Raw genomic sequence first — 26,013 nt, 5'->3', positions numbered from 1 at the left:
GGGGCTCTTCAGAGGGGATCTCCAGATAGCCTCAGCAAGATCAGTAAACCCCTGCAACCACGTGCAGAATAGTCTAGGTATGTTTCCATTTGTGTATGCGCTCTGGCATGTTTTCTGAGACATGTTTTACAGTTTTCATCAGGTCCTGAAAGAGTTATCCCAAAAATGGCAATGAAAAAAAAAAGGGTAAAGAATTAGTGCTTCAACTAAAAGATTCACTGTGTCTTGAAGCTATTTTTTCAAAGAGAAACATTGAAAATACTATTTTATACACAGCTAATAATTTGCTTGTGCTATCAGTTATCAGGCACCACACTTACAAACCTTTCATTCAACAAATACTTACTGAGTATATCCTGTATGCTAGGCACTATGTTACTTATTAAGTATCTGAAAGCTAAACTTAAGTTCTCCCTCACCAAAAAAAGAAAAAACAAGATTAACAGCAGCATAAAGTCCATATTTATTGCATACAATCACCGAGAATTTCTGCTTCTCTAAAGTGAACATAAGAAAAAAATACACTAGTTATAAAACTAGTATCTAAAGATAAAATAAAGGTAAATAAATAAAATAAATGTAATTTACTTTTTTGGTAAAAAGATTTAAAGTAAATCTAAAAGAAAGAAACTTAAAGATACTCATAGATCCTCATATGAATAAATTATTGTCCAAATATATTTCTTTCCATGTTTTCCTTCTTCCCCCGTCTTAAAGAACACAAAAATGTACTGAATGGCATGCGACCAGTCAGTCGGTAAACCCAGAGAATACCAAGTTGAATAAGAAAATGTGAGATGACCAAGTGCCTAATATCATGCCTAGAACACAGCAAAAGCTCACAGGCCCTTCTCTTCCCCTTCTTTCTGTCCTCCAGAAGCTCACAGTCCCATCCCCAAAAATGTCACACGTCTTAAGGTTTCTCTTTTATCTTGTAGGTGTTCCACAATAAAATCCTCTTTGTGATTCAAACTATGTAAGCTAACTAAATAAATAATAGCTAACTGTAAAACATCTGAATAATTTTAATTCTATAAATCTACCTAAACATTTCTCTCTTTTCTTTTTTTTAGTGAATTGTGGGATATTCATACAGTGGGATAACATACATCAATAAAAATGAATAAATTAGAGGTACATCTATCAATATGAACAAATATAAAAAACAATGTCAAGTACCAAAAAAAGAATCAAACAACATATAGAGTTTGTTTAAATTTACATGAAGTAAAAAAATGATCTATAATACTAGTTAGGTTTGTTCCCTTTTTATGTATGCGTAAGTTATCGATAGTCTAATCATATGATAAGCAAATTCAGTACAATGAAAGAGAAGGGAGACGGAAACAGAATCACTGAGGGTTATACCGGGCCCTTTAGCAATATCTGTAAGAATTTTTTTTTCTTAAGTTTTTATTTTAATTCCAGTTAATTAATATACATTGTTATATTAGTTTTTAAAGCAAATAATCCCCACATATCCCCTTCTTCCTATAGTACAGTGTAAAGTTTACAGGACCACTAGCCTTTTTTTGGATTCCACAACTGTGATCTACAATGTAAAGAGCCACTGCAGTCAATAAGTGGTCTGGGGGTAACAGATACCAGTACAATCATAAATACAAAAGGAATAGCCAGAGAAGAGTATGTCTACTTTAAGATTGCCAAAAGGATTTAGGCTAGAATGAGCACAATGAAAGAACGATGCTTAAAAATATGTGGTAAATAAATGTTTACAAATAAGTTATTAAATTGTATCCATAAATGAACTTGTCACCACAAATAATTAACACCATCATATCTAGTCAAAAGCTAAACTATGAAGAGAATACATCTAGCATAGAAGTGATTTTTATAAAAAGAATGAAGACTTTTCTTTTATATACTGATAACAATTAACTGAAAATATTGCATAATAAAATTGCAGTTCACAGATGAGATGTTATATTGATAATGGTAAATCACACAGAAAAACTGTACACATACGACATCAGAGACTTCCTGGTGAGGAAAAAACACTTGCAACTCAAATTGAAAAAATATTACATTATTTACATATTTACCTGCACAGCAAGAGAAGCTGCATTGTCAGAAAGCAAAATTTGCTCCCCTGTGGAAATACAACGAAAGGTCCGAGTCAAAAGTGAGATTGCTAAACAAGTATAATACACTTATAAATGTTTTGATTTTAAAACACTATTCCTATTTTGAAAAATAAAAGGTACAGCCTTTCATCAAAGTAATTACAAAGTTCTCTATCAATGCTATTGTGCAATCATAATTTTGATTAAATTATCACAATATGTACACAATGATAAAACAAGACTATTTCCTCCAAAACTATTTGACCATTTATCGTATTTCATCAACAATATTTAATTAAAATCACTCACTTAAAAACAAATTCATTTTTCAAGTTTTCAAGAAATATTATTCTTCTTTTCATTAAGCAAAACAGTATGTTCTCAAACCCCTCTAGTTAAAAGTAAAAGCATTCAAAACCATATAAAACCAGCTTGCAGTTAATATTGCACAGAGTGTCTAGGTCTGTCACACAAAAGAAAGATGACAAGTTTGCAGCAATAAAAATTCCATGCTTAGAAGACTAGGGCTGCTGCCTATTAGTCTTCATTACTTTGCAGTCTTCTGACAACTGCAGCAGGCTGCCGAGCCCCAAATGGGGTCCATAATGTGATCTGATGATATATGAAGAGCTGCTAAAGGGAGCCTGAACCATCCTAGCCTATACATTTTAACAGTTCCTTTTTACTGAGAGCCCACTTTACCACAGGACTTCAAAAATCTGCTGTGTCAGCTATTGGTGCAGTAAATCTGCCAACTGCTCCTGCAACCACATCATTTTACACTGCCTACAGCAGCCAATATAATGAGTCAATAATAAACTAAGAACCTTATAGGCCATGAATAGTTGGTTTACACTGGCAGATACAAGTTTAGGCAAACTCTCCAATACAAATTATATGAGAGAATCCCTTCTTTATGTTTTATGTTCTCTCAGAGGTAAATGACATTATCGACGGGTTTTTTTGGTAATAAGTACATTTTTATACATAACCATTTTTAATCGTGAACAAGTGCCTACCTTTCAGTTGCTGATATAAGGTAGCATTTTCGGGCCAAGGCTCTGCAGCTGTGGAAACGAGGCAGTGATAATCAGGTACATAAGGCAAACACATATCAATAACCAAATTAATAAGCACAAACATTTGCCTAGAGCATTTAACTGAAAGTCGACTGCCAAGGTTACCTTCTATATATGGCAATAATCACACCACCTTAGATGGTATGGTATCCTGTGTAAGTAGGTTAGATAATTTCTTTTACGTGCATGTTTGGTTTCTTATTTGGTGGCAGGTTGTATTGTTGTTGCTTTTGTTGTTGTTGTTTTAATGGAGAAGAAGTGGAAGACATCTTGCCCAATCAAAAGTGAAAATTTATTTATGTATTTTAATATGAAATGTATTGTCAAATTGGTTTCCATACAACACCCAGTGCTCATCCCAACAGGTGCCCTCCTCAATGCCCGTCACCCACTTTCCCCTCCCTCCCACCCCCCATCAACCCTCAATTTAGTCTCAGTTCTCAAGAGTCTCTTATGGTTTGCCTCCCTCCCTCTTTTTTTTTCCCCCTTCCCCTCCCCCATGGTCTCCTGTTAAGTTTCTCAGGATCCACATAAGAGTGAAAACGTATGGTATCTGTCTTTCTCTGTATGACTTATTTCACTTAGCATAACACTCTCCAGTTCCATCCATGTTGCTAAAATGGCCATATTTCATTCTTTCTCATTGCCACGTAATATTCCATTGTGTATATAAACCACAATTTCTTTATCCATTCATCAGTTGATGGACATCTAGGCTCTTTCCATAATTTGGCTATTGTTGAGAGTGCTGCTATAAACATTGGGGTACAAGTGCCCCTATGCATCAGCACTCCTGTATCCCTTGGGTAAATTCCTAGCAGTGCTATTGCTGGGTCATAGGGTAGATCTTTTTTTAATTTTTTGAGGAACCTCCACACTGTTTTCCAGAGCGGCTGCACCAGTTTGCATTCCCACCAACAGTGCAAGAGGGTTCCTGTTTCTCCACATCCTCTCCAGCATCTATAGTCTCCTGATTTGTTCATTTCAGCCACCAAAAGTTAAAATTTAAAAACTAAAAACAGCCTATATGCTATTACTTTAGCCTCCAAAAAGCAGACATCCCAAAATGTTACTTATAAGATACTGAATTTGATTCACTATCGAAAAAAAGTGAAACAATATTTATAATATTTTACTGTAAACTTTTAAGAAAGTAAAGTTTTAAACAGACATCACTGTATGAAAGAATCAAATATATCTCTTTCAGGCTATGCATCTTTCCTTATAAGCTGGTGGTATTTAAACCTACAGAAGAATCTTACTGTATTCTAGAACATTCCATTGCCTTGAACCCACCACCACCACTCCATAAAAATAAAGTGGTGTAACATGATGAAGCAGTACCTACACTGTGAAATGAAGCTACTAGTAAAACTAATGTTAGGCCTGAGTCCAGGCTTGACTATAATTCTTAACCTCTCCTTAAGATGCACTAAACAGTCCAGGGAGTGGGGGTGGAGGGAGGAACGCTTTAATTTGTTTTTATTCATACTTCAGAATGAAAAGAAAAACACAGTATCATTATAAATTATAAATGCTACTTTTGGTTTGGTTTGGGCTATACAAAATCAAACTCATATTTAGGAATAATACCATGAAATCATCAAGCAAACAATGGACCATACATAGTTTTGTATGCTGTTGCTCATAATATTATATATATATGTAAAAGCTACTGAATTTCAACTCACATACCAAAAAGCAGTAAAAATTACATATTTATTGTATGTTACTGTAAAACTTTTAACAAAGTAAAATTTCAATAAGAGTCCAATTAACCTGTGTAACAGTGTTTTTAAAATAAAAGTCAGGGAAACAAAAACAAGCTGACATCAGCGAATTACTAAAAAATAACCTTTTAAGATAAATTGTATGGTCAGCACACCTACACCGTTTACATCTATATGAGAAACAATACAATGAGGTTCATTCGTTATAAGATCCTACATCATTGAAGATTCAATTATTTAAAAAAAGATTCAATTATATGCATCTTAATCTTATTAAAGCAATAAAGCAGAAAATAAAATCTACAAAAATTTCAAAGATGCCGAAACTAAGTTTCTTGAGGGCACAGATATGTCCCATTTATATGTTACTCTGACCATGTTTTGCATACAGTAATTGTGGAAAGAAAGAAAGAAAGAAAGAAAGAAAGAAAGAAAGAAAGACATCTGATTAAACCTACCATTCTATTCCCTAAACATTCAGGCTAACCAAAGCTTTACTGAACTTAACATTATCAACTAGGCTAAAGTAATGGAGTGTTCTAATTAAATAGTCTGGTTTAATTTATGGTTAACTGGGTTTTACATGTACTAAACAAAGATTACTTTTCAAAACAATGGAATAACATACACTTAGCGCTAAGCATATACTCAAAATAATTTAAGTATTCTGTGACTACTCAGAAGCTACTTAACTACACTGCAAAACTGCAGAGTTCTCATATGAACAGCAATTTACGTGTTCAGTAGTTCCAGGTAACAGTTAATTTATTATCACCACCATGAATTCTCCAGTTCTAATACAACAGACATTTGTGAAAGTAATCTTGAGACATAACACCTGACTACAAATAAAAATAAAGAAGTTGCCTACAAATACTAAAATCTCTGTTATAAATAAGGAACTAAAGATGCAAACTGGGGTGAAGGGGTGAAAACTGGATGTTTTTCCTTGATCCATGATACAAAATACATTCCAACTCAGAAACTACTGTTGAAAATAAACTCTAAAAAGTAACTCTGCCAAAACATCTGATGTTATCTTCACAAATAGAAGCTTTCATTTAAAAAGAGAAGGCAAGTAGATTGCCTGTGTGTGTGTGTGTGTGTGTGTGTGTGTGTGTGTGTGTTTAGCAGCCTGGCATTCTACTATATCTGTGGACGAGGAGGCAAGAAATGGTAGAGTATGCAAGAAATGATCAACTGCCTATCTCACCCTTGAGCAACTCAAAGTATACAAACATCACTGATTTAAGTGCATTTTCCACTGGAACCAGCTCAAATAATTACATTTTAAACATGACATGGGAGAAGAAATACCTAGAGTGTTATTCAATAGAGTGCCAAAAGTGAAAATTCTAAGTGTGGCATGGCAATGGATCTACAAACCAACCATGCAGGTATCTTTCTAGGAAATGAGCTCTATTAACTGCCTTCATAAGTAAATCCATGAATCACGAACATTATTATGACACATAACAAATATGAATGTTATGAATGGCTGTTCATATGAATGGCTGTTCCTTGGTTTGGGCAATATTAATTGAGGTTTTCTTTACTGAGAATGCCTATTATTGAAAGACAAAGCCCAAAAATGCAACGGCTTTCCCTATACATCTTTCCCAAGGCTAGACAAGTCAATATCCACCCCTTGCTCCTAACCACATGTAAATGAGAGGGAAATTAAGAATTTAAAATTATGGTGCTGACAATAGACCTTAAAAATCTGTAGCATTTAAAAAAAAACATCTTAATAATAAAACATTTTCATCTCTTACTGGTTTTACTTCCATCGACCTAAAATGTTTTAGACCATAGACTAATTCAATAGTGAGTAAAATGTCACGACTCACCTAAGCTATGTTCAATTTCTACCACCAAAAGTACTCCCTGGTGTGAATTCATTGCCTTTTTAAACTTACTTTTGGGAAAGGCTAGCCTTGGAATAAATACAGAAGGTAAAACTCAAAGCTTCTGAAAAAGAGTTTGGTAGGAAATGGGGACTGAGAGAGAATGCTGTCCAATGCTATCAAGGTGCAAGACACTGGTATTATTTGTGCCTTAAAAGTAAACTTTATACTTAACACACATCAATGGTTAATGTGGCTCTTGGAATAAAGATCAGAATCCTCAACTTGGCCTTACATATCACCGTCTCTACCTCTCTGGCATTCTGCCTTCTGGCCTCATCATAACTCCACTCTGACAACTCTACACTCCAGCTACACTGGCCTTCAGACAGCTTCTGACTGCACCATGTTCCTTCCTGACCCAAAGATTCATTTGTGCTGTTTCCTCTGCCCTGGCACTATCTTTCACTCCTAGTATGGCTCAGCTCACACATGCTGAGATCTCGGGCCAGCTTCCTGGATGTGCTACCTGAGCAACTGCACATGGCTTGCACTTAGAACAACTCCACGCTTCATTTTAAGTCTATTACACGCTGCTATTACAGTCTTGGTATTGTTTTGAACAAGGAGCCTCATGTTACCATTTTGCACTGGACCCTACACATTATGTTGCCAGTCCTATCCTCAGGGATGTCTTCACTGACCTCCCCAAATAGTGCAAATACTCTCTTTACAAGCTTGAATAGTACACACAGTCCTTTGTACCACTTATCAAAGATAACATTTTTACACTGATATGAGGACTACCTGGTTGATTATCTCCCTTACTAGAACATAAACACCATGAATCCAGTGTTCATTTCTGGTCTTTGCTCATTACTTCATCCCTGGAACTGAGCACCTAATAGGCAATCAGTAAATGTTGGCTGAATAAATGTTTTTATTATTACCACTATCAGCGCTGTTATTATTCTGTATTGTTTGGGTTAAGAATGCAGCAGACAAGATAAAGAAATTACAAAACATGGCCAAAAAGAAAAAACTTTACCAAGTAAATTTAATACTACAATCAATAACCCAAATACAAAACTATCAAGCAGCTGCCTAAATAACTGGCAGAATCTACTTCTATAAACTTACCTGTGCACTGACCCTGAACCTGGAAATTTGTTTCTTTGTTTCAAATCAAATATATAGTTCCCATTTGATATTCCTGTTGTAGCATTCCTAAGACAAACAAAAGGCCTTCAGTTATCTGACCAGTCATCTCAGTAGTCCCCTTTCCACATCCTACAACTCTAACCCAGGCATTACCACTTTTTAAAATCTAACCCCAATCGATAAAATATTTGAGGTCCAAATATTTCAAGTCCAAACAGATTTAGGAATCATATGGTTGGTATTCCTAAGCTAACAAATCACGCACATTAAAAAGCGTACATTAAAAAAGAAAACAGAATTAAAAAATAAATTCAAGTCCAAGCTCCAATACTTTCTTCCTATACTTGAAAGGATTGTCTTACATAACACAGGGTGTATACACCCCACTCCACTTTGGAAAACACTGCTCTAATTAAATAACTACTTATTTGACATTTTAGCAGGGAACCCAGTTGCTCATATACACTTGAACAAAGAAGAGTCCTCTATTCTAGTGAAATCATCTTTTTTTGACTATGAGAAAAGGTTGGAAAGAACACACACAAATTAACTGGGGGAGTGGGGGGTGGGGGTGGTAACAAGACCCTCATACCCCACCAGAATACTTAATGCTATATACTTCATGCTTTCTCACCTTTGTGACTTTGTTCAACTTATTCCCCTCTGGACAGAATACTCCTTTCACCACAAATACCCAAATCCTACACCTTTTTCAACACCAAGTTTAAATGCCACCTACCTCAAAAAGGCTTTTGCACTGAACAAATCTAATTTCTTTTATCTATATTGTCCATAACAGTTTGTACTTGTTTTATATCATATATTACTTTCAACTCTATTCTATCATTATGTCAATACCTTATCTTTCTAAGCAGTAAGTTCCTAGAATACAAAAAAATTCCCATGGTCCTAAGATTATTTATTAAAGACTTGGCTTCTCAATTGCTCCAAACTGAATGTGGCCAAAATATGAGATACAAATTAAGCTGAATTTAATTTTTTTGTCTGAGTGTCATTAAAGCTAATATCTTTATTACAACAGTTTCAAAGTAAAACTACCCACCTTTCAGAAATTCTTTCACAATAAGAAACTACTATATCATTTTCATAACAGCAATGACTTACTCTAAGGTACTTAGTGGCCGACATTAATTATCTAAAATCAGAATGACTTCTTATTCCCTAGCAAAAGACCCATGAAAGTTTTTTTATCATTTTTATAAAGAAAAAACATATTCCTATTCTATAAAGAAAAAAATCTAGAAATAAAGCAAATATGAGAGCACCTCATAACTAAGTTTCTATCCGATTAACATTATTAAAAGTCTTTTACCTACTTAGCCTTTTACCTACTCTCAAATTCTGCAGAGGCAAAACTGCCATGATTATTTTATATTTAGTGCCTCTTTTACCAGAAGCAAAGGAGATGCCTCTTCAAGTTTCAGTCTTCAGTGGAATGGTAAGCTTTTTTATCAAAATGAGTGTTTTTTAATTTTTCAAAGAAATTTTCTCCATTCTTTAAGTATTTATGTTGGAAGAGAACAAAGTTTAAAAGAAAAAAAAGAGGATACATACTCTTGGGACTTTTGAAAGCCGTAAGATAAACGAAAGCATATGTAGTGTTAGAAATGTACACAGGGTAAACCAATACCCATAGCCCCCCCAAAATACATATTTGCTTCTCATTTAATTACGTTTAAAGCATCTACTATTTTTAAGCTTTATCAACCAACACAACATAACAACAAAAAAATCAATATTCTTTACTACTAGTCCATTATAACTTTTAGAGAAATGACTACTGGTCCATAACTTCACATATAGCTATCCCTATGTCTCTTACAGATGCTATATTTTACCTGCAGGTAAATTATTCTCCCAAGTATCAACCTGGGTCACTCCAGGGGCGATGTTCTATCTATGCCATTCAATACAGACTATTCCACGGTATGGAAATGCTATGACCTAATAAACATCTCGATGATCTCATCTAAGAGGGCAGGAGAGGGGCCATGGAAAGAAGTGCCCTCTGTTGTTTTTTAAGTTCTGCATTCTTAATGCATAACATGACTCTTCTGGCATATGAATGTAGGTGAAGACATAATTTGTAGAATAATAGGCACTAATATTACATGCTGCTTCAGTACTGTCATATTTCCAATCCATCAAATTGATTAATGCTATAATAACTCTACACAACCCTATCATTTGTGCACTAATGAAGTCAAACCCAGTATATCCTTAGGCAACTAAATTCCAAAAGCTCCTTCCTGTATGTCATCTCTTCAGCTTCCTACGACTATTCAGACAGTGTTATACAAAAGGAGTAAGAAACATGTGTACCCTATCTCTAAATTTGGATGGCCTTCTGCCAAAGGTATGAATGCAAATACTGAGATAACAAAACACTCAAAAAGCATTTGGCAGCTCATAAACATGGACAAGTTACTGCAAGACACACAGAGAAAGAAGGAAGTAAGTTTACTAGTTTGACATAAATATTATGCTGATGATCTCCATGATATCACCACAGACATCTATCAAGTTTCAGGCAGTTATGATATAAAGCCTTCATTTAAAATACATTTTTAAGGGGCGCCTGGGTGGCTCAGTCGGTTGAGCGTCCGACTTCGGCTCAGGTCATGATCTCACGGTTTGTGAGTTCAAGCCATGTGTCGGGCTCTGTGCTGACAGCTCAGAGCCTGGAGCCTGTTTCAGGTTCTGTGTCTCCTTCTCTTTCTGCCCCTCCCCAACTTGTGCTCTGTCTCTCTATGTCTCTCAAAAAAATAAAATAAAAATGTAAAAAAAAAAATAAAAAAATAAAATACATTTTTAAGATGTTTAAAGTATGATGCCATGGGACTTTATCAAAACTAGAATTTTAAGAGCTACGTGTTAGATTTAACAGTAATTTAACCTGCAGACTATAGTACAGTTCAAAGACAACACTACATCCCAGAAAATACTGATCATGAAAGTATTAAATATCAATGTCGCCAAGCTACTGTTTCATAGGGGATGTTTAATGACACTACACAGGATGTTTAAGCAGGAAGTGACCCTTCCCATAAAAGGAGTTTAAAACCATTGTCCCATCGCCTCAAAAGTCAGAGATCGATGTTCATGTCAGAAAATGGCTCATGTTAGAGAACAAAGAAGTACAGTGCCATGGTGTCATTTCCACAAACCTGAAAAGACTGGCAGGTAAGCATTCTGTAACACAGTAGTAAGGCTACTGTCTTAGTCCCTGTGGGCTACTGTAACAAAATACCACAGACTGGTGACTTCTAAACAACAGAAATTTCTCACGATTCCGGAGGCTGGAAGTCCAAGATCGGGATGCCAGCATAGTCAGGCTCTGGTGAAGGCCTTCTTCTGAGACTCTAACTGCTGAAGTCTTGCTGTGTCCTTACATGGTGTAAGGGACTGAGGAGCATTCTGGGATCTCTTTTACAGGGGCAATTAAAATGACCCAAAGTGAGGGCATATGGATGAATGATACAGGAGAATTACTATCCAAGGCAAATGGGTTCTAATAACCTGCCATTCAGAAAGCAGAGGACAGAAAGCAAAACAGATTGAAAATTCAAGAAAACTCGTAGTCAGTTCTGGTCAAACACTACCTAAAACTTCTATCTAGGTAGGTAATGACAATGATGATGGTGGTGGTAACAGCTAAGATTCCAAGACACATAAAGCTGATATCCAGAATAAAGAATTTTTACAACTCAGTAATAAAAAAAAATAAAAAAAAAATACCCACAATTTTTTTGATGGGCATAGGATCTGAAGAGACTTTTCTCCAAAGGAGATATATGAATAAACAACAACCACACGAAAACATACTTAATATCATTAGTCATTAGAGAAATCCAAGTCAAAACCACAATAATGAGATACCACTTCACAGGCACAGAATGGCTATAATCAACAAGATTCGGGGTGGGGGGGGGAGGGGTGCGGAATAAGAAGACAAAATAAAAAATGTTTAAAAGATGTAGAGAATTTGGAACTCTCACATACTGCTGGTGGGAATATAAAAAGTTTGGCAGTTTCTCAAAATGTTAAACACAGAATTACCATATGACTCAGCAATTCTACTCCTAGGTATGCACCCAGAAGAAATGAAAAAAACATATATCCACATGAAGACTTGTACATGAATGTTCCCACCAGCCTTATTCTCAATGTCAAAAAAGTGTAAACAACCCAAATGACCATCAACTGATGAATGAACAAAATACGGCATACCCATACAAAAGAATAGCGTTTGGCAATGAAAAGGAACCATATGTTGATACATGCTACAAAAGGGATGAACTTCAAAAGAATTATGCCCAGTGAAAGAAGCCAGTCACTGAAGAAAACAAACTATTACTCCATTTATCTGAAATGTTCAGAATAGGCAAATCTACAGAGATAGGGAGTGGATTAATGGTTGATTCAGGCTGGGAATAGGAAGCGACTGTAAATGAGGAAGGGATTTCTTTTGGGAGTGATGGAAATGGTCCACAATTAGATTGTGGTAATAATCACAATTCTGTAAATAAACTTTAAAAAAAATCACTGAAGGGCAGCTGGGTGGCTCACTCGTTTAAGCGTCTGACTCTTGATTTTGGCTCAGGTCATGGTCTCACAGTTTGTGAGTTCGAGCCCCACATCAGGCTCTGTGCTGGCAGTGCAGAGCCTACTTGGGTTGGGATTCTTTCTCTCCCTCTCTGCCCCTCTCCTGCTCACACTTTCTCTCTCAAAATAAATAAATAAACATTTAAAAAAATCACTGAATTGTACACTTCAAAGGGTATGTAAACTATACTTCAATAAAGTTGAGGCAAACGAAATTTTAAGACTCTTACTGTGTCTATTGTGCACTTAAGTGCTTGGCATGTTAACTATCTCACAACTTTATTAAGTAGACTATTATTATTATCCCTAATTTACAAAACTGAGACACAAGCACAGGTAATTTGCCCAAAGTCACAGTGTGAATAAGTGTTAAGAGCCAGGGTCTGACCCCAGGTAGTCTGGTTCCAGTCAGTGAACACACAGCTGTATTAGCTAACAACTTACACAGCCAAAAATAAACATTCTTGGGTGATAATTAAATATTAGAATTAAAGCAACTATAATCATCCTACAACAGTGGTTCTCAACCCTTAGTATGTAAGAATCATCTGTGGAACTTCATAAAATTATGTATTTCCACCAAACCCTAAACTCTGAAATTCTGATACCATATAGAGATGAGGACCAAGAATCCAAACATGCCACAAGCACTCCCAGTAACTCTGATGCAGATGGTCTGTAAATACCACAAAAAAAAAAAAAAAAAAAAAAAAAGACCGTCCCTTAGACACAGAATGCACCTGATTTAAGATTAACTTCTTTTCACCTCTTTCATTCATTTGCCTCAGAATGTGGTAGTGAGGCTATATGTAGATTAACTTTATTCAAGATTTCTGTCCATCTTATTCTACTTAAGTATTTGCGCATTTGGCTTAAAGTCATGTTTTAAAACATGCCTTAGTTAGCATGTTGCAATTTTACAGTGTTCCAGAGTAAGCCTTTAAGATTAATGAACCGAAGCATCACTTATTTTGGAACCAAAGTGGTTAAATGATAGTTTTTCCATTAGATGCAATCAATAGGAAAGTAAAATTAAGTTCATCATTATGAGACTTGAACATGAACCATCTAAATCTATCTATGTGAAACTGGAGATCAATTTCAAAATGGCATTCAAAAATCAATTTCATAAAACTAACAAACTTCTGAAGGTTAACAAGGGTCAAGAAGACTAATGCACAGCATCAACAAGCCAATAACTGAAGCTAAAGTGAATACAAGTTAAATATAAAACCTTCCATTCTTTCTTAGTAAGTACACGTGTCATCTTCTCAAATGGTCATGTTTAGACTTTGTCACATTATAAAAACAATCAGCCATTTGTCATTAATTTCCAATAAAAAGCAGGTCAACTACATGTGATCATGAATAGATATGAACCTTATAATTGGGCTGCAAGATTTGAATTCTCTTTTAAAAAATGGTCATCTTGGGGGCACCTGGGTGGCTCAGTCGGTTAAGCATCCAACACTTGGTCTCAGCTCAGGTCATGTTCTCACAGTTGGTGAGATCAAACCCCACATCAGGCTCTGCGCTGTCAGTGCAGATTCTCTCCCTCTCTCCTTCTGCCCCTCTCTCCCACTAACGCTCTCTCTAAAATTAAAAAAAAAAAAAAAAAGGAAGGAAGGAAGAAAGAAATTATCCGTTTCAATCGATGTGTTCTGCATAAGCATGTAAGTTCATCAAAGGTAAGAACTGTTCTGCTCTTCTATGTAACCCAGCACCCAGCAGAGGACCCAGCACAAATTAAGTACTCAACCTAACAAATATATTCTATAGGAAATCAAGCAGGTCTTTTGCTATCTAAAGCCTGAAAAATATCTGACAGCAAAAAGTTGCTATAACTCTGGAAATAAAATCATCAAACAAAATTAACATCTCAACAAAAATGTGTACTAAATTCAACAGTAAAAACTCATAAACTCATTTTCTCTCCCAAATCGTTTAATGGTTCTAACCGAGGTATACAACCCAATCATCTATGGAGGTTTTGAAAATATCCTTGCCCTAGAGCTGTCCTTAACCTTCACACGTAACAGGCCTTTGGTGAGAAAAAAGGGAATGTGTGTGCAAGTGCATGGATGAGGTCTGAGAGATGCCATGCAATGCAAGCGTGGCTTTAGAGAGCTCCACAGATAATTGTGATGTGCAATAACACCCTACCACCTTTACACACCATTCTACCCACACCCACATCCCATCCACCCCCACCTCATTTTAGAACCTCTATTAGTTCATGAATGGGACTAGTCAGTTCCCAGATTTAATTAAACTCAGCTGATCCCTCTGCACCAGTATTATTACCACCTTGTTTACCGCGGCACATTATATTTCTTAAAGACAGCCACAACAGTATATCCTGTTCTAGAAGCTCTTCTAGAACCTCACCAACACCCCACCTACCCCATCCTCCTATCAAGAGGTGAAAGCTAAATCTCCTCCCCTTGAATCTGGGCAGACTTGTAACTCTGTTGTGACTGACAGAATATGGTAGAAGTGATGCTTCAAGACTTCCAAGGCAGAGTCATAAAAGGTGATATATCTTCTCCTTTGGTGGCTTGAACATACGCCTTTGGAGAACTGAGTTAAATGTCTGACCTCTCTATGGCCTCCAGGCTCTGAGGAAGTCCAGGCCACATAGAGAGGCCATGTATAAATATTCCAGAAGACAATCACAGCTGAGTTCCTAATCGGCAATTCTTCGACATGTAAGTGAAGACGTTTCTAGATGTTCTAGCCTCCAGCTATCAGATCATCCCTAGCCTTTGTGTCTTTCCAGCTGAGTATCCACACACTGTGAGGTAGAAACAAGAAATCTCTCCAGTGGCCTATCTGAATTATTGACCCACAGAATCCATGAACATAATAAAATGGCTGTTTTACATCCCTAAGCTGTGGTGTGGTTTGTATACTACAATAATAACTGAACAGTTACAGTTTTAATAGTTATATTAGTCACAGATCTATCATTAAAGACAGAATTAAATATTAATCCATCTGAAGCCTCAGAATTCCCTCTGTTCATCTAAATCAGACTCCTGACCATGTCACATTTACAAACCCCACTTTACTGCTTCAGGCATGGATTTTGGTATTTTCACCTTCCCTCTAGTCAGTTCCATTTTATTAATCCATTACTTTGAAACTTTACCTTCCTGAAATCTCACTCTCCAGCTTCCTGACCACATTACTGCTCCCTGACCTCCAGAATTTGGAACCCAGTAACTACAATGGCATACCTCCATCAGAAACTCTGGTCTGTTGGCAGTTACTACATTATTCAGGAAATGAGGAAAAAAAGAATCCAAGAGAAAAATGATTTAAGTATGCTAGCTAAACTCAAAGCTTACCATAATCTTTTCATAAAATGCAGACCAGTAAAGCCATTTACCTATGATACAAAGATAATCCAAAACAGTAAATAATGAAACATACTTTATATTTGTTTTTAAACTGTACCCCATGACTTCTAAGACATTATCTCCCTTTCTAAATATTTAAGACTAAAATGATTTTACCTTCTCCAAATAGCCACCACATGATAGTGTGGGAAAATCAGTACAAGTATATATGACAAGAAGGAGAAATCTGTTTGAGAAGAAAATATATCAAGAATAATTCACAATCTCAACTAAAAAAAATAAATAGAAACTACTACATAAATACCTAACATTATATAACCAATTCTCATCCACTAGCCAAAGTACGTCATCAAATTGATGAATAGTAAAAATTACAATGATAACAATGCCTAATGAAAAAAAGAAAGTAGCTTTTATTTTTACATTCTTATTGACATAAAAACTTTTTTTAATTGATAAAACAAGAAAATCAGAAACTTCTCATTCACGAAGCCAAAACATTCTGCTATAACGTAAAGGCTAACAATCAAAAGAAAAGGAGGTCAAAAGGCCAGATCATTAAAGCATCAGCTGCCAATACTAACTTACAGAAATAAATGCTGGAGTAATGATGGCCCTCTTCAGGCCTAACAAATGATACAATTTATTTGTATGAAGTTCTAGTCAGTGTTCTAGTTTGAACAGGTAACGAAATACGACGTGTGTGAGGCAATTCCATTTCAGTATCTAAGGATACCGTATCCCCTGGGATAAATATACCAAACAAACTTTTTTGAAAACCCAAATGCAGACTAAGTCATAAAGAAACTTCTTTGGTTTATAAAAGTTCTTAAAGATAAAAATATATAATCAGCACAAAAACACAGCTAAGTGTGTAAGCACAACGAAATGCTTTTTACGGTTTCCATTTTGCTAACGCAGTTACAGTTAATGGGAATTGCCATGACAAAATGATTGTTTTTATGAAAATAACCCTCTTTATCACTAACCAATCAAATTTCATTTTTATTACTGATGTAGAAAAGTTCAAAACCATGATTCATTTATAGAGCGTACAAAAATAAGAAAAGTGTTCAAGAATAGAGTAAGGATCATTTACAAAGCCATAAAAAATTAAAACATGCATTTCTCTTACTGGCAAGGCAAATATTTCTACACATAAATGTCTGTAGCTGAATTTGCTGAATATTATTACTTCTGTCTTTGAACAAAAAATGAGAAGCCTGAATTTAATATCTCGTCTCCATTTGGTATCTTCAGTCCATCTGATAACTGCTTACCAAGAAATTTAAAAAATGTTTGAAAAATGTTAAAAAGTTTGATTTTTTTTTCACTTTTCACTCATATATGGAAGACTTGAGCTAACATTAATTAATAACTCAAAAGTCATCACAGAAATAAGATGAAATCTTTATGGGGTACCCATCACCAAAAACAACTAAAAATCATGTAATTTCAGAGCACGGAATGTTAATAAAGCATACAAGAAAATTAAAACTCACATTATAATTAACTGTGGACTACTTCAAGGTCAGAAACTTTCAAGTTATCTTAACATCATATCAAACTTTTCTAAAAGACAACAAAACACTGCCTCTGAGAATTTGGTTTCCAACCTATTCATGAATATAAGTATGATAAAATAAAATAGGCCACACGGCTGTCAATAAATTGTCCTTTGCCTCTAATCTGAAGTATAACCTATTTTGTCTTTGCTTTGCTTCTCCATCTGCCCCTTCAATATCATCTTCAAATACTCCAGGGTGATAAGGACTACAGTGTGAGACTATTCATGTGGCTGATATGAATGAAAGAAGATTCTCTGAAATGTGATGGCCAGTTGAAAACGTCTCAATAATTCCTAGGTGCATTCCTCAGTACTGGAGAATCCTCAGGATACTAAGTGAAAATAACTAAAAAAAAATCTTTATTTTCGAGAACAAAAGAATTGAACACAGTGTATATTTTCAATTATCTGCTACAACTTCATCATTAGATAATAAGGCATGCAGGTATTAAGAGCTTTGACTATCATTTTCTTCATTCTCAATAAACCTTGTGAGCAATAGCAACACATCGATTTTACTCTTTTTTTTTTTTAATTTTTTTTTAACGTTTATTTATTTTTGAGACAGAGAGAGACAGAGCAGGAACGGGGGAGGGGCAGAGAGAGAGGGAGACACAGAATCGGAAGCAGGCTCCAGGCTCTGAGCCATCAGCCCAGAGCCCGACGCGGGGCTCGACCTCACTGACCGCGAGATCGTGACCTGAGCTGAAGTTGGACGCTTAACCGACTGAGCCACCCAGGCGCCCCTCGATTTTACTTTTAAACTACGTTTTCCACTTTGAGCTTCTAGTACCCTTCTGAACTGCTGTCAAAGTCCACATTTCCTAGTACTTACATGGAAGAGGGATGAAATAGACAATACTTTGTTGCTGATATAAAAACAAAATGTTGTAGGGCACCTGGGTGGCTCGCTAGGTTAAACATCCAAATCTTGATTTTGGCACAGGTCACAATCTCACAGTTGGTGAGATGGAGCCCTGCACTGGGAGCTGTGCAGATACCATGGAGGCTGCTTGGGATTCTCTGTCCCCCGACCTCTCTCTCTCTCTCGCTCTCTGCTCCTCCCCCACTCATGTTCATTCTCTCTTTCAAAATAAATAGTTTTAAAAAATGTAAACATGCCTGTCTTGATAATACTTTGAAGATGCTTAGAAATGGATTCCATGGAACCCATAAAACTACTTTCCCAGATCATACTATAAATTAATGCTACTGCTAGAATGAAGTTATTAATAAACTTAAATAATTAAGCACCCACATGTCCACAAAGATAAATGAAATATTGAAAGTCTTCTTTTTTTTATCCCTTATATAGTTTACTGAGCTTCTAAATAAAGAACAGAACAGATATTATACTGATTTCAAAAGATTAATAATTACAGTATGATGAAATTAACTGATATGCTTAAAATATAGAAAGGCATTGGTGAAGTAATAAGGTCATTCAGAAAGATGGTATAGGCTTACTAAAAATAAAGATACTTTGGACAACATGCTGTCCAAAATGGCAATAGGATAACATTACCAATGGAACATCCTCAGAGGCTCTCGGGCAATGAAAGTAGTAACAACAATTATCATGTACTGAACATTACTATGTACCACCCTATACTAAGTGCTTAATATATATTATAAAACATATTATCCCCTTTTACAAATAAGGAAACTGTGGCCTGGGACAGTCTGCCCAAAATCACAGAACGAGAGGGACAGCTGAGCTTAGAACTCATTTCTGTCTTACTCCAATGGCCCAGTTCCTAACCTTTATATTCTACTACCCAACAGAGCTTCAATTTCCTCATCTATAAAACAAGAATAATATCTATCAGACAGGATCAGAAGTGCCTAGGAGGCTCAGTCAGTTAAGTGTACAATTTCAGGGCAGGTCATGAGTCTCCCGGTTTTTGAGTTTGAGCCCGGCATCAGGCTCTCTGCTATCCATTGCAGAGCCTACTTAGGATCTTCTACGTCCCTCTCTCTCTCTCTCAAAAATAAAATAAACATTAAAAAAAATTTTTTTAAACAGGATCAAATTGTTAGTATTAGCAATTATGTATATCAATTATCTAGAACAGTGGCTCAAAAAAGGATGCTTACAGTGTGTCAGATACAAGGTTAAGCATTATTATTTTCTCATCATCTTTAAAATTTTCTTAATTAAAATTAAAATTGAAACCATCTTGCAAACAAAAAAACCTGAGACTTAAAAAGGCAAGTAATTTACCCAAGGTCACATTTAGTGAGTAGCCAGGTCTGACTTACTCCAAAGTCCACCACAAGTGTAAAAACAAGGTGAAAGAAGTGACTGACTGATGAAGCATCTGGTTGGTTCAGTCCGTGGAGCGTGTGACTCTTGATCTTGGGGTCTTAAATTTGAGCTCCACTTTAGGAGTAGAGATTACTTAAAAATGAAATCTTAAAAAAAAAAAAAAAAAAAAGAAGTGATTGACACTGTGGGAGATTTCTGCTGCTTAGGGCTCAGCACCTCTCTCCTTTTGTGTGTATGATGGGTCTGCGGAGCCCTAAAGCCTGGAGCCACTCCTAGTACAGGGATAAGCAAGAGTCCGGTCTGTCCATCACAGTACTCCATCCTCTTTGGCTCCAAATGGGCTCACACAACCCAAATGGGGATACTCAGCCCTCCCCTATGATGTATTGGAAAAATCTTGCCATAAAACAAACAAACAAAACAACAACAACAAAAAGCAAATAATTATTGAAAATACACAGTTCCAAAAGATTTTGAAAATGATTCAATATCCAGGACTATTTTTATCCCTCTTCCAAGGTTCTAAATCTAGCATATCATCACCTAGAGATCCAAGCTATAATTCAAAAATTAAAAATTAAAAAAAATTAAAATTCAAAATTATAATTTACCCTTCCTTTCCATATTATTAAGTAATAAGAACAATTCAAAATCCTCTTCCACTTTAGGAAATTTATCCAAAGAAACTACTCAGGAGATACACAAATATGTCTATGAAAGCACTATTGACATCACAGAAAAATCATATATACCAGTGATGGCTTTAGGATACATCAACTTGACTAGACTGAACCACATTTGCCAGAATTCTCTTTCTACTGATTAGGATAAGCTGCAAGGGACATTTTCTAGCAGACCCTGGGAAAACAAAAGAGAAGAGCCATTTTGTAGCATATAAACTCCTTCTCTGTTAGCCATGTGCTGCTGTGAAGGGATTTTGCAGATATAAATAAAATCCCTAATCAGTTAACTTTACATTAATCAAAAGGGGGATCGGGATGCCTGGGTGGCTCAGTCGGTTAAGCATCCGACTTCAGCTCAGGTCATTATCTCGCGGTCTGTGGGTTCCAGCCCGCAGTGCTAACAGCCCAGAGCCTGGAGCCTGCTTTGGATTCTGTGTCTCTTTCTGCCCCACCCCCCACCCATGCTTGTATCTCTCTATCTCTAAAAAATGAATAAATTTTAAAAAAAAAATTTTTTTTTTTAAAAAAGGGAGGGATCATCTTGGGGTGTGCCTGATTTAATCGGCTGAAGTCTTTAAAGAGAGGGCCTATGAGCCCACACACTGCAAGCAGCACCTGCTGCACGTACCCTTTCTTCCTCCTGGATCTCCCATTCCTGGCTACCTGCCTTGTGAACACAGTCCTTGGTTGGCCTACCCCCACCACAGCATAAGCCAATTCCACGTATGTGTCCATGCATGTGTGTGTAGACATACAGATATAAAGCTAGAGCTAGAGCCAAAGGTAGAGCTAGAGATCAAAATCCTACAGCTTCTGCTTCTCTGGTTGAACTAATACAACACCCTAAACACCCACCAAAATAAGACTGGATAAGTTATGATTTCTTCATTATAATGAAATGCTATGCAACCACAGAAAACGATGATCAATAATTCAATTTGCAGACATGGAAACAAATCTCAATGATATATGGCAAAACAGGTTCCAAAAAAATATGTACATTCGATAATTTGTTTCATTTGTTTTTTAATTTAGGGGCAGAGAAGAAGATAGCTCTGCTCACCAAAGTTTTAATGATGAGGGTGAAACTTTAAAGTCTTAACCTGGTGTTACGATTTTAGGTGATTTTTACTTTATTCTTCATATTATTTCATTGTCTACAAGGCCAGGTATCATAATTATTATCAGACAAAAAGGAAAAAAAGCCAAACAGTTCTCATTTGACAAGAAAAAACATAAGATAGATTTATAAGTTAAAATGTGCCCAGAGTCTTAAGGGACAAACGAGTTACAAAAGCAAAGTGGGCATTTCAAGCAGAGGACAACATGTGCCAAAGATGAACTCTAAAACAGTTTAGAAAGGTGAGAATTTAAGAGTGACAAGAGATGAGGCTTACTTATTACAGGTCTTATACACTTCACTCCACCTGCGAACAATACGGAACTAATGAAGATGTTAAAACAAGAGTCGCATTTGCATTTTAAGAAAATAATGGGGGGCGCCTGGGTGGCTCAGTCGGTTAAGCGTCCGACTTCAGCTCAGGTCATGATCTCACGGTCCGTGAGTTCGAGCCCCGCGTCGGGCTCTGTGCTGACAGCTCAGAGCCTGGAGCCTGTTTCAGATTCTGTGTCTCCCTCTCTCTCTCTGCTCCTCCCCTGTTCATGCTCTGTCTCTCTCTGTCTCAAAAATAAATAAACATTAAAAAAAAAAAAAATTTAAAAAAAAAAAAAGAAAATAATGGTAAGGCGCCAGGGTGGCTCAGTCATTTATGCGTCCCACTTCTGCTCAGGTCATGATCTCTCACGGTCCGTGAGTTCGAGCCCCGCGTCGGGCTCTGGGCTGACAGCTCAGAACCTGGAGCCTGCTTCAGATTCTGTGTCTCCCTCTCTCTCTGTCCCTCCCCCCCACCAAAACTAAATAAACATTCAAAAAAAATTTTTTTAATAATAAGGCTCTCAAGAATATCACAGATAGATGCAAGATGCCTTTCAATGTTTCTGAAAGAAATGTCAGTGTGTTGGCTCACATCCACTGAAAGGAAGAAGAATAAGCACACTGTTAATAAAGCTCTCAGGTGCAAAAACAGATTCACAACTATTTATTCTATTTATAATAGAACTATATAGATATGTACCTCTAATCTCCTGAGATTGATCTCTTCCGAGAAAACCATATTATTGCCAGAAATAGAAAACTCTGAATAGTTGTTGGATTGGAGTCACACTTAAAAGTCACTTAACAAGGCAAACATAGGGTTTCATATAAATTGTTTATTTTGGCCACCCTTATTTCACTGCTTGTCCAGATACAATCTTTTAAATTTTTTTAATTATATTGTTTAAACCACACAAGTAAAATATTCTCATTATAACAATTCAAACAATTCAGAAATGTAGCTCCTCCCCCCTCCACCAACTCCCTACACTTATTACTCCAAAATTACAAGTTAAAATTAGTTGAATATTCTATTTTTCTGTGCTTACATAAACATATACATGTTTATATAGGATTTATTTAACAACAATGGGGTTCATACAATATATATATTATACTATAACTTGTTTTTATTTAAGATAATCATAAATTTCAAGCCAATATATTTAACAGATGTATCTCTTGATCTCTAGTATTTGTAATAATGTGGGCATACCGTAATTTGGCATATATTTAGTACATTTCTGGTTTTTTGCTATTAAAATTAATGCTATAATGCATATTGCTTTAAACAATAGTCCTTATATTTTTATCAAATAAATTCCCTGAAAAGTTTCTGGATCAAAGGATGATATTTTAATAAACACTGCTATATTAAGTTCCCAAAAAGTAGTAATAATTTATAGACTCACCAATAGTTTGAAGGTAGATGTTTTCCCCATGCCTTTGTCAGTACTAGAAATTATCATACTCATTTTTGTGCATCTGACTAGCTGGAAAACTATCTACTTTCATTGACGGAGAGCATTTATTCATATGTTCATTGTCCATCTGCATTTCCTGTTTGTGAACTGCCTGTTCCTATCCTTTACCCTGGATTCTGCTGATATTTTCATTAATCTGTAGAAACGTATGTCTTTTATCATATAAAGCTTTTTAAATTTTTCTACAATCAAATCTGCCAATTTTCTCTCCCAAGGATTCTGGATCCTGTGTGTCCTTAGGCTTCCTCTGCTACCCAAGATTATTGAAAATTACCACCTATATTTTCTAATTATTTTATTACAATTTGGTTCTTGTTCTTATTTTACATTTAAATCTTTAATTCATTTGGAATTTATTCTTGTGGTGTTATGACTTAGGAACTGGCCCAACACCATTTATTGAATTTTCCATCTTTAAATGCCTCCTTCTAGGGTAATAGAGCATTACAAACAGCTAAGATGACAGACAGATTACAATTCCTAGAAATTCTTAAATTTTACTAACTGACACAAAAGTCCAAACTCATTAAGTTTACTAAAAGACATTTATCATTTTTTTTCTTTAGAAGAAATCACACATTGGAATACATGCATACAGTATACCATTATCAGCATACAATATGAAATGGTTGATTTTTTTTAACATTGCAGAAATGGAAATTAAATCAGTGATCTAACTTTTTTTTTTTAACATAAGCGGTAAAAAGAGAAATAATCATTGTTTGAAATCTTAAGATTATTCACTGACTCGGGTCACAAATTCTACTAAGCACCAACTAACAGGTGTTCAGGATACAATGGGGGACAAAACAAATAGATCCCTATTTTCATGAAGCTTTTAATCTAGTGAGGGCTTCCCTCTCTGCCAGAAAACAATGTATTTAAGTGAAAAAGAAAAAAAGAAACGTATGTTCACACAAATGCAATGCAATGAAAACCACTTTACAAATTTTAGGACACATTCAGTACTTTCCATTTCCAAGACACGACTTCATTTTAAATGTACCTATTTATCCTGGTAACTGTCTCTTTACTCATGTTGAAAATACTTCTGGAAAGTTAAGATTAACTCCATTTAAAGATTATCCCATCAATACATACCTACAATACCTGTGTCTAGTCTCCTCACTTCCTCAACAATATTTAATTTCTTCCACTACAGTAAGAACCTCGAAAACAGAAAACATAAATCTATTTTATTTACATCAGCTACATTCAGTCCATCAAATCAAAGGTGTTTCTAAAAAATATATGTAGATTGACTTTTCGACGAATCCTGCAGACCTAGCAGATGGCAATATCGTGGTGCTGGGAGAGAAAGCAAGATCTTCGGTAGCCCCTCAACAACATTAGGTAACAAGGGCAACTCATTAGTGACAATCACTTTAAACTTCAGGTCCAACGACGGAGGCCAACCTCACTCTCAGACTGAATGAAGCCTTACAAGACCTGGCCCCTGTAGCCACGCCCCCTCATGCCAACCCACGACATCCTTCACGCACCCCAACCCCTCTTGACCTAACCGGAGGGGAACCAAAGTACGCCCACGAGAAGGAAGGCGGTATTCCCGCCCCTGCTAGGTGACCTTGGCCAAGTGTCCCCCCTCAGTTTTCTCATCTGTGAAACGAGGCTGGTACTCCGTGCCCGCCTCTATCCCCAGGCCTGGGTTCTGCATCTAATGCCGCAAGGTTGAGGCAAAGCTGCAGCCCTAACCCGCACGCTGCTCCCGGCGACTGCCCTGCGCCGCCCCCGCCTCCACCCGCAGCCCAGGGCCACGCGCGCTACCTGCGATCTGCGAGACGAAGGCTTCCGCCACTAGAGACATGTCGGCTGGGCGGTCCTGCGCCCGCAGTTCCTGGTCCCCACGGCCCTCGGCGTCCTCTCCTACAACCCCGGCGTCTCCTAGCTGCTACCAGTCCCGACCCGGCTGAGGCTCAGACTCGCGCAGCCCACCCTGGCGGCGGCGGAGGCGGCGAGGACCCCAAGGTTACCGCCAGGCCCGACCAGGAACTTCCGGCGCAGCTGACAGTGGCGCGAGAGCGCTTCCGCCGGCGCCACTCCGCCCCCCTCCCCCCGCGCGCCTGGTTTGCTAATGCAAATCTCCCCGCCGCAGCCAAGCGCTCCATGGACCTGGGTGCGTGGTTGCCGACCGGGGAAAAGGGGAATCCGGAAAAGGGGATCCCGGATGTTTTCAGTATCCTTTCTGTAAACGAGAATTTTGTAAGCAAGTAAAGTTTTTAAGCACGCCATACCAGGCACTTTAAAAAAGGTATTAACAGCATTCTGTTTCATGTCAGCTCAACAACCCAGTAAGCCGGTATTGTGATAGCCATTTTAAGGGTAAGGAAACAGAGAGTTTAAACTGCCTGCTCAGGGAGTATGCCACGTTAACTTTCCTCTGTTCCACTATACTGCTAGGTTGATAAGTCCATGGACAGACATTAGTGTTTATTCTTTTATTCAAACATGCTTGCTAGAGAGGAGGCTAGACTAACACCTAAGCTGAGAGACAGTTTGTCCATCAACTTTATTACCCGAAATGAAGCTCATCTTGCAGACTAAGATACTCTAGTTTCACACACTTCTCCTTTTTGGAGGTGGGTGAGAGGGGCAGAAAGAGGAGGAGACATTAAATCCATAAGTGACTTTCTATACAGTTTATACAAAGCTATACAATTAAGGAAAA

General features: G+C 36.8%; 1 protein-coding gene across 4 annotated transcripts in view; it reads right to left on the bottom strand.

Annotated features, from left to right (window-relative positions):
* Window positions 1–25,339, bottom strand: part of MTX2 (metaxin 2) — a 65,800-nt gene extending 40,461 nt beyond the window's left edge. For 2 of the 4 annotated variants that reach the window (XM_042949207.1, XM_042949209.1), the window contains exons 1-3: window positions 25,113–25,339; window positions 3,104–3,151; window positions 2,064–2,110 (exon numbers count right to left, since the gene is read on the bottom strand). In XM_042949207.1, coding sequence (XP_042805141.1) covers window positions 2,064–2,110; window positions 3,104–3,151; window positions 25,113–25,152 — 135 coding nt within the window. In that variant the 5' untranslated portion in view covers window positions 25,153–25,339. Of the gene's footprint in view, window positions 1–2,063; window positions 2,111–3,103; window positions 3,152–7,880; window positions 7,968–15,678; window positions 15,730–25,112 lie in introns of those variants that run through there. The other 2 variants (XM_042949210.1, XM_042949208.1) reach the window with 2 other exon arrangements.
* Window positions 25,340–26,013: the final 674 nt, after the last annotated feature.

Source organism: Panthera leo, chromosome C1, assembly GCF_018350215.1.
Source record: "Panthera leo isolate Ple1 chromosome C1, P.leo_Ple1_pat1.1, whole genome shotgun sequence".
Taxonomy (NCBI): domain Eukaryota; kingdom Metazoa; phylum Chordata; class Mammalia; order Carnivora; family Felidae; genus Panthera; species Panthera leo.
This window is presented reverse-complemented; position numbering and strand designations above follow the sequence as displayed.